The sequence below is a fragment of the Sycon ciliatum genome, chromosome 3 (genome assembly GCF_964019385.1).
Source record: "Sycon ciliatum chromosome 3, ocSycCili1.1, whole genome shotgun sequence".
NCBI classification, from domain to species: domain Eukaryota; kingdom Metazoa; phylum Porifera; class Calcarea; order Leucosolenida; family Sycettidae; genus Sycon; species Sycon ciliatum.
Window position 1 is genome coordinate 2,924,787 of NC_088645.1, and position 10,190 is coordinate 2,934,976.

Here is a 10,190-nt window from a genome sequence, read left to right on the forward strand (position 1 = left end):
GACGAGGAGACAGATGGAGTGCTGTTGGTGGATGCTCGCAATGCATTTAACAGCTTGAACAGAGAAGCGGCGCTACACAATGTCCAGCGGCTATGTCCTGCCCTCTCCAGCGTCATCATGAACTCCTATCAAACGGCTGCACGTTTATTTGTTGCAGGTGGAGGGGAAGTCAAGTCGAGTGAGGGAACCACTCAGGGCGACCCCCTCTCCATGGCCTTTTATGCAGTTGCCACCATACCGATCATCACTCGTCTCCAGGAGCAGCACACATCAGTCCGGCAGAGCTGGTATGCGGATGATTCCAGCGGAGCAGGTAGGCTGAGACAGATCCGGTTGTGGTGGGACGAGCTGCAGGCAATTGGACGGCGATACGGATACTTCACGAACTCCGAAAAGACCCAGCTCCTTGTCAAGCCAGAGCTGGAGCAGGAAGCACGCCAAGTGTTTGCCGAGACAGGGATCCGGATTGTCACGGGGAGCTTGCGTTATCTCGGCTCCGAGATTGGATCGGAAGAGGCTGTCGCGGAAAGTGTGCAGCAACGGGTGGCGAAGTGGAAGGAAGAGCTGAAGAAGCTTACAGAGATTGCAAAAACGGAGCCACATGCTGCCTATGCTGCAATATCTCATGGTTTACGTGGTAGGTGGACCTACCTATTGCGTACAGTACCTTTCCCTGCACAATGCCTTACCGACCTTGACAAGGTGATCACAGAGGAGCTTCTACCTGCTCTAGCGGGCCGTGATTCCTTCCTACCCGAAGAATTGAACCTTCTCCGCCTGCCCTGTCGACTGGGGGGGATGGCCCTGCCGTGTTTTCAGCAAATGGGTACGGCAGAGCTCCCTGCGTCGAGAGCTGTAACGGCCCTTCAGGTGGAGGAGATTGTACACCAGAATGATCAATACACCCATAGCTCCACGGAGGATGTTCGCCAGGCAGCCCTAAGCGAGAAGACACGGCTAGCGCATGACCGTCGTCAGAGGGAGCAGAATGATTTCGTCACGATCAAGAGCAGTGCGTCCCCTGCCCTGGCTCGTCGGCTGGAGAGTTTATCCACGAAAGGCGTGTCGAGTTGGCTCGGGGTATTGCCTCTGGCAGACCATGGTCACCATCTGTCCAAGGGAGACTTCCGCGACGCTCTAGCTCTCCGCTATGGTTGGTCTCTCTTGGACACACCAGCGAGCTGTGTGTGTGGGGAGCCGTTCGACGCCACGCATGCGATGATTTGCCCCCGCGGAGGTTTCCCGACAATTCGCCACAATGAAGTAAGAGATATCGTGGCGGATCTTCTGACGGAGGTATGCTCAGATGTGGCAGTCGAGCCTGTACTTGCTCCGATCACAGGCGAGGTGTTTTTATCGGCATCAACAAACACCGCGAACGACGCCCGGGCTGATGTCCGAGCTCGTGGGTTCTGGACCCGGGCTCAGAATGCGTTCTTCGATGTCCGGGTCTTCCACCCGGATGCAGCATCATACAAGAGCAAGCCCGTCAGTGATCTTCTGAAGCAACATGAGCGCCGCAAGAAGAGTGAGTATGCCGAGCGTATCAACAATGTCGACCGTGGTTCATTTACCCCTCTAGTCTTTACCACGGCGGGTTGTTGTGCTCCGGAGTGTACTGCATTCATTAAGCGGTTGTGTGCATTGCTGGCAACTGCCGATCGACCGTATGCCCAGCTAATGGCCTATGTGCGGTGTCGCTTGTCCTTCGCTTTGCTCAGGGCAGCCATAATGTGCATTCGCGGTGCACGTTCGGCCTACCATCGTCCAGTTAATGCGATGAGGGAGTTGGCCATTGTGGAGAGCGGCCTCTAACTAAATCTAAGCATGTGATTGAGTGGTCTCTGCATGTTGATCGGGTAGCGGAGTTCCATCACTGACGCAGTGTGCGGGTATTGCATTATGAATTGGTTGAGTAGATAGTTCCGGAATTAATTCCGTGTTCGATATTGTTTATTTTTTACATATTGTTTATTTTATTTTATTCGTGTTCGATATTGAATTTTAATTTTAATTTATTTATTTTTTACAAATATTGTTTTTATTCCATTTCACATTTTTCATTCGTGTTGGGTTTAACTACTCACTGTACTGATACATGGTGATGATTGTGCTTTGCTTTGCCCGTAAAAGAGGCCTTCCCTATCTAGTCAAATAGTAGTAATAGGTTTTTCATTTGACCCGACGAGACCACACGACGCTTGTCACATGTTGATTTGTCACATATGTGAGTTAGTTGAGTGTTTACGCCTTGCGCCGGTATCTTCTCTATAAAATAGCATTATTCAGCTTAACCCCTTCATTCAACAACTGCTTCTCCTCTGATGAGTTCCCCGTCAACTTTATGGACTTGTAGTGTAATGACTGCTGTCATGACTCGGCCTGGTCTAGTCGTGCATAGCTGACTCTAGTTACTCTTGTCCCCTACTGTCGTACTGACATTGTGTTTCACCATTTAGTACACTTTGCCTCTACTCTAGTCGGTGCATGAATAGCCGTTCCTAGGGTTAAAAAATGTTCCATCGTGCAGTCCGTAGTGCACGCGACATTCTCGGCTTGACTTCCGCTGCTCTTGCGCATGCCAGTTATTATTCCTTTGTGATGGTAGAGAAAGGTTACATTGTCTTGGCTCGTATCCAGTAACTCTTTGGGAATGAGGGTACGGATTTGAGAAGTAAGTTGGAATCACTAACTGTAGTTACTTGTGTGACTGGATTGGTTGGGATTAGTAAAGTGAAACTCTCTCGAGACGTTTTGGTTGTGCGTCAATCGAGACATGGTGCTGTGACCAGGATGTCGTCACCCAACGAACAAACAACCTCTGAACAGGAACATCCTGTCGAGTCAACCGGTGCAACTGCTGCAGAATTACCGGTGACCCAAGCCGCTCAAACGAGCGTAGATCCACGAGCCGTGGATGGTACAGCGGATGAGTCCCATGAGGCCGGTAATGAGGACGCCAGCAAGGACCAGACCGATGGCACGGACGCTGGTGCAGGAGATTCGGAGCGGCTGCTAGTCTCGTCCACCCCCGAATACAAGCAGATGATCCAATCGAGGTCCAACATGAAGCGTCGACTGACGAGGGTGAGGCAAAAGATAAAAATTCACCTAGACCTGCTAGGAACTGATTGTTTCAGTGCAGACGCTCTTGGCCGCCTAGATGTTTCTGCCGCACGTTCCCTTTACGATGAGGCGTCCGGTTTGAAGTCAAACATCGAGGGTATCCAAGACAATATTAGACGGAGCTTAGAAGACGCAAACGAGGATAAGAAATTAGATGAACAAGACGCGTGGGAGAATAATTTCGAACTTGAATGCGTGTGTTTGTTGAGGCTCGCACAATGTTTACAACAATGCGACCACCATTCTCGCACTCAGTATGAAGCTGAAGACGAACGCCGCACCCGACTCCGATTACTAGAAGAGCATGGGCCACGCGCGCTAGATGTTCTTGATGCGGCCATGTCTAGCCCTCGCAGCGGACCAAAACCAACATGTCATGCGTCGCCAACACTACATGCGTGGAGTGAGAAGAGTGCCGACACGGATATCGACACTGCTACTTCAAGTGCTTGTGACACTGTTGAGCCACCGCGACAGTCCCAATGTGAGTCGGCTGAACAGTCACACGCACAAAGTGCAGTGCTTCATGACATTGTACATGTAGTAGATGCAACTGAGTCTCCTGCCAGCGCAGCAAATGCACAGGAAACCAGCGCAGCAGTCAGTGTCAGAAGCCAACCAAGATCACCAGTGCCACCAGTCCCCAAACCACGTGTCAGGCATGCCATTGGCCCTGGCACTGGTAGAACTGCTGCCACTCCAGCAGTGCATGCGGTGCCCAGCCCAAGTCCCACCTATGGCAGTGGTGAGGAGGACAGGGCCTATGACTATGAGCATTACCTCCAGCAGGAGACCCAGGACAGACAAGCAGTACAACAGCATCAACCAGATGCAGAAACATTCTATCCACCAGACCATTCTGTCCCCGCCAGGACAGCCCCTCCACCAGCCACAACCTGGCCACGCGATGCTATTGCCCCACTGGAGCAAGCTCTTCAGGGCGCAGTTATGAATGTCGCCCAGGCTTTGAGCCAAAACCAAACGCCACAACACACCAGCACATCCGCTGCAGCCGGCCCAAGCTCCGTTGTGTTCAAGCTAAAACCGATGGAAATACCGAGCTTCGACGGGCAGGTCACCAACAGGCCCGATTTTTGGGACCTGTTTGAAACTGCCGTGGACAAACAGCCAATGTCCGATGTCGTTAAGCTGAGCTACTTGAAGAGTGCCCTCACTGGCCGAGCTGCCCACACGCTCGCTGGTCTGGCTATCACCAACAACAACTATGCCACGGCCGTACAGCTACTGAAAGAACGATACGGACGGACAGATGATATTGTTGCTGCCCTGTATACCAAGGTGCAGCGATTGCAAAGCACATCGTCCAAACACCGTGATATCCGGAACACCATTGACAACATCGAACGGATACTACGACAGCTGTCTGCCATGGGCATTAGCGTTGAACAGCAGCCACTATTGGTGCAGCACATTTTGTCCAAGTTCCCTACGGAAGTACTCACCAAGCTAGAGGAATGGCGAACATCGAGCCATCAGTCGTGGACGGTCGCCACCCTGCGATCCGCCCTTCAGCGGTATGCCGAAATCCACCGGAATTTGCGGGAAGGTTCCGAGACTTCTGCCTCTCAGTCTTCAAGGACACCGGCCACACAGACACAGCACGGCTCACCAATGACCATGCAAGGAACTGGACACGCTCTTTCATCTCAGTCAACGCATAGTGCGCCTCCACGTCTATGTGTCTTCTGCAAGGGGACTCACTTCAACGACCAGTGCGTCACCTACAAGCTGGCTCGGACAAGACAACAGAAGCTCCGAGAACAAGGTCGTTGCTTCATTTGTCTGCGACGGAGCCATATGGCGTCCCAGTGCCCAGAGAAAACCAAGGCGTGTTTTCACTGCAGCAAGACCGGCCACAACCGAGCTATTTGCCCAGCCCATGAGAGACGTGAGCCCTCCAAAGGCAGCTCAAGGCCACAACCAAATGGCTCACAACCTGCCAGGGCCGTCTCCACACAGGGTAATGATGAGGAACTTGCAAATACGTGCTCCGCCAGTCTCGTGTCAGAGGGTCCCAGTGACAAGACTGGTGCAGTATTCCTCCAGACAGCACAAGTGCAGATTCAAGCTGCCGATGGTAGCTTTATCACCGCGCATGCGTTACTGGACACCGGCAGCAATCGCACGTACATGAGTACCCAGCTCAGCAAGCAGCTTCAGCTGCAGCCGGAGAGACAAGAGTCATTGACCCTCATCACCTTTGGAGTGACACACCCACGCAGTGTTGTTACATCGGTCGTTCAGACGTCCATCTCACTGTCCGACGGACAGAGGTACCCCATCAAAGCGAATGTACTCGACACCATTACACGACCTATCCAACGCTACCCTCTTCCATCTGAAGATGCGGAGTTCCTGGCAGGCGAACCATCCATTCAAATGGCAGACACCATACCATCAACAGCCGAGACAAGGGCCATTGACATTCTCATTGGTTCTGATCATTACGGAAATCTTGTGCAAGGATCACCGCAGCGTCTACCGTCAGGTTTGTACGTGATGGATACGCTCTTGGGTCACATCGTCACAGGACAGTGTTCGTCCAAGTCGGATGACAGCAACAGCTCAACGCTTCTTGTCATGACACAGGCAAGCACCGGTCTACAGCGTCCGCTATATGACTACATGGCAACCGCCGACTCTGCTCTGCTTGCTGAAGTCGAACCAAACTTGACGGAGTTTTGGTCGCTAGAAAGGATCGGTGTGGAGGACCCAGCAAGTCTCCCAACAGATGACGACACAGTTCGACAGTTCGAGGAGACCGTCACGTTTGCCGACGGCCGCTACACAGTCCAGTTTTCATGGAAGCCCGACATGCAGCTTCCACACAACAAGGACCTAGCCTACGGAAGGATGAAGTCACTGGGGAAACGGCTTGCAGCAGATCGAGACCTGCTGACCAGGTACAACGACGTGCTGCTGCAGCAGGAACGGCTTGGCATTATCGAGCGAGTCACAGAGAAAACCAAGTGCGGTCAACGCTCGCACCATCTGCCGCACCATCCAGTGTTGTCTCCTTCGAAGGCTACCACCAAACTCCGAGTGGTCTATGACGCCAGTGCGAAGATCAATAAGACAGCACCGAGCCTGAATGACTGCCTGAATCAAGGGCCGTCCCTCCTGCCTAGCCTCTGCGGCATTCTGCTACGATTTCGCCTGGCCCCGATCGTGCTAATCTCAGATATTGAGAAGGCATTCCTGCAAGTAAGGATTCAAGAGACAGACCGTGACGTCACCCGATTTCATCTACGTGGATAACATCATGCTGACGGCTGGTACTGCAGAGGAAGCCGAGGTCAAGTACCGCGAGACTCGGCAGGTGTTCAACTCCGCGTCCATGAATGTACGTGAGTGGTCATCCAATGACCCTGCTACCTCCTCTGTGTTTGACCCGAGTGTGACGGCGACGAACACGAGCCAGAAAGTTCTCGGCCTGCAGTGGGATACCGTCGCCGACACATTCCACATTCCAGGTGTGAGCTCCGAGTCGCCTGACGTCGACAGCATAGCATCCAAACGGCGTGTTTTGCACAACGTAGCACGCATTTATGATCCACTCGGACTCTTCAACCCAGTCACCTTCCATGCCAAAGTGTTTTTGAGAACGCTTTGGAGGGACGACCTATCTTGGGACGACGCTCTACCCACAGAACGACTCGAGCAATGGCAGTCCATAGAGGGTATACTTGAGCCGGTCGCAGACATCCGTATCCAACGCCGAACCTCCACTCTGAAGTCAGTCACCGATCGACAACTTCATGTCTTCTGTGACGCATCAAAGGACTCCTATGCAGCGTGTGTCTACCTCCGTGAAGCCAACGGACCTGATGCGACATCGACACTGCTCTTCTGCAAGATGCGATTGGCGCCAGCAAAAAGGGAGCTCACCATACCCCGCCTAGAGCTCATGGGCGTAGTCATTGCAACCAGAGCTCTGCTATTTGTGCGCAAAGAGCTCGGCATCGACATCACGAAGAGCTTCCTGTGGTGCGACTCACAGTGCGTTCTCCGCTGGCTTGTTACGCATAAAGACATGAGTGTGTTCGTCCGTAACCGTGTCAAAGAAGTCCAGCAAGTAGAAGATCTGTCATTCCGGTATGTTCGCAGCGAAGACAACCCTGCAGATCTAGCAACGAGAGGCGCCACTGTGCCTGACCTCAGTGACATCTGGTGGCACGGACCTCACTGGCTGCGACAAGCCGAGGACAACTGGCCCACCTGGCAGCGACCTCCCATCACTCCAGAAGATTTCAAGAATGTGATGGCCGAGTGCAGGGGACCCAAGGCTGTCTTCGAAGCATCACTTGTCGCCAACACGGAAGACACACCTGTCGTACAATCGACTGGTCTAGCTGGGATTGAGCCGGGACACCGACAGCTGTCAACTCTATTGCGAATCACTGCCAATTGTCTGGTCTTTCTACGAAAGAAGATCTGGCAGCGACTCTCCAGTGACAGCCAACAGAAGCTGAGGACAAAGCACCCACTCCTCGCAACAGTCCTGTCTGAAACGCCCTCCATTCGCCTATCTAACTGCCTTTGGGTGAGGCATATCCAGCAGCAAAGCTTCCCAGACATGGAGTCGAAGAATAGCAGCATAGTGACGCAACTCGGCATCCACGCAGATCAGTATGGTGTGCTCCGGTGCCACGGAAGACTTGGCAAGGCATATGAGGCTACGGATTCCACACCTCCCGCGCTACTGCCACGGAACCACTGGTTCACTACAGCTGTTGTCGAGGAGATGCATCGACAAGCTCTCCACGCTGGACCGGCACACACGCTCACCCTGATACGACGCAGCTACTGGCTTCCAAAGGGAAAGGCAGCGGTGCAAAGGATTCTTCGCCAGTGTACCACGTGTCGTCGCCATGAGGGCCAATCATTCCGCCTGCCGCCGATGCCGTCGCTTCCAAAGGAGCGAGTTTCAAGGTCCAACCCCTTCCAGTATGTTGGGACGGACTACTTTGGTCCGCTGCGAGTCAAGCAACCTGGAGGCACTGACAAGGTCTGGGTGTGCATATTCACTTGCTTCACTGTACGAGCAATCCATTTGGAATTGGTTTCAGACATATCAACATCGCAATTCGTCATGTGCTTTCGCAGATTTGTGTCTCGCCGAGGTGTGCCGCACATGGTATACTCCGACAATGCCAAGCATTTCAAACTCGCCGCATCTGTGTTCCGAGATTTATGGCACACGGTCATCAATGATCCCGATCTCCACAGCTACATATCCTCACAAGGGATAACCTGGCGCTTCACTACTGAGCTTGCCCCCTGGCAAGGTGGCATCTATGAACGTCTGATCGGCACAGTTAAACGGTCCTTTCGGAAGGCCATCGGTCGTAGCCTACTGACCCGTGACGAACTGCAGACTTTATTAACTGAGGTTGAAGCTGTAACCAACTCGAGACCGCTGACCGCAATACCATCAGACGAAGACTCGCCGGATGTGTCTGTCTTGACACCTGCACACTTCTTGAGCCCAGGTCTGTCCCTGATGGCACCATTCGGAGCGCTGGATGAACAAGAGGAGGAGTATAATCCCACCAACAACGAAGACACCTCGCACATTCTATTGCGACGATGGCGTCATCATACACGGAGATTGGAAGACTTCTGGAAACAATGGAAGGAAGAATATCTCATGATGCTCCAAGAGAGATCAACGCCACTACATCGACTGCAACGCCATCAGTCTGCTAGCCTAACTTCACGAATCGGCGACATCGTCATCGTGAAGCAGGAAGGAACTCCGAGAGGTTTCTGGAGAATTGCAAGGATTGAAGACCTGCCGAAGAGTACAACAGACAAAGCCATCAGAAGTGCTAAAGTTCGCCTGCCGTCGAGGAATATCGTCTCACGTCCACTGTCTCATCTGTATCCGCTGGAAGTGTCAGCAATCCAAGAGCCATCATCTCCCCAGGACTCCAACGATGCAGCGACGGAAGAGCCACAACAGCGAAAGGGCAACGCGCCAAATCGACCACTTGTACAGCGACCAAGAAGAAAGGCAGCAGAAAGAGCCGCGAAGAACATTGAATCTTGGCTCGCATGAACCCATTTCGGCAACAGGTACCCGGTATAGTTGCCTATTAAGTGAGAGAACACTCCATTAGCCTCACATGTTAACTCTGATAGTTTCATAGCAGCCTTAGCTCAAAACACGCATTACACTAGGCCCTTTCGTGAGAACCACCCCGCTGTGTTTGTTCATTAGATCCAAATTGCTTTCTATTCGTTATCACCCTTTCTTCTCTTTACCCAGTAGTGTAACATTTTGCTGGCCGGAGTGTCGTGATCTGCATCCCGATGTACCACTTGTAGTGTAATGACTGCTGTCATGACTCGGCCTGGTCTAGTCGTGCATAGCTGACTCTAGTTACTCTTGTCCCCTACTGTCGTACTGACATTGTGTTTCACCATTTAGTACACTTTGCCTCTACTCTAGTCGGTGCATGAATAGCCGTTCCTAGGGTTAAAAAATGTTCCATCGTGCAGTCCGTAGTGCACGCGACATTCTCGGCTTGACTTCCGCTGCTCTGGCAGCCAGCCAGTTATTATTCCTTTGTGATGGTAGAGAAAGGTTACATTGTCTTGGCTCGTATCCAGTAACTCTTTGGGAATGAGGGTACGGATTTGAGAAGTAAGTTGGAATCACTAACTGTAGTTACTTGTGTGACTGGATTGGTTGGGATTAGTAAAGTGAAACTCTCTCGAGACGTTTTGGTTGTGCGTCAGTCGAGACAATCATATCACCATCTCACCGCCTCGCTGTTTCACCATATCACCATCTCACTGCCTCGCTGTTTCACCATATCACCATATCACTGCCTCGCTGTTTCACCATATCACCATCTCACTGCCTCGCAGTTTCACCATATCACCATCTCACTGCCTCACTGTTTCATCATATCACCATCTCACCGCCTCGCTGCTTCACCATATCACCATCTCACTGCCTCGCTGTTTCACCATATCACCATATCACTGCCTCGCTGTTTCACCATATCACCATCTCACTGCCTTGCTGTTTCACC

At 52.2% G+C, this 10,190-nt stretch overlaps 2 protein-coding genes across 2 annotated transcripts; both read left to right on the forward strand.

The window, feature by feature from the left end:
- The first annotated feature begins 2,793 nt into the window (after positions 1 to 2,793).
- Positions 2,794 to 6,405, forward strand: LOC135812393 (uncharacterized). The gene has a single exon (XM_065325767.1). The coding sequence runs from the start codon at positions 2,794 to 2,796 to the stop codon at positions 6,403 to 6,405; it is 3,612 nt and encodes a 1,203-aa protein (XP_065181839.1).
- A 4-nt stretch (positions 6,406 to 6,409) lies between these two features.
- Positions 6,410 to 9,208, forward strand: LOC135812396 (uncharacterized). Its single transcript, XM_065325769.1, has one exon. The coding sequence runs from the start codon at positions 6,410 to 6,412 to the stop codon at positions 9,206 to 9,208; it is 2,799 nt and encodes a 932-aa protein (XP_065181841.1).
- Positions 9,209 to 10,190: the final 982 nt, after the last annotated feature.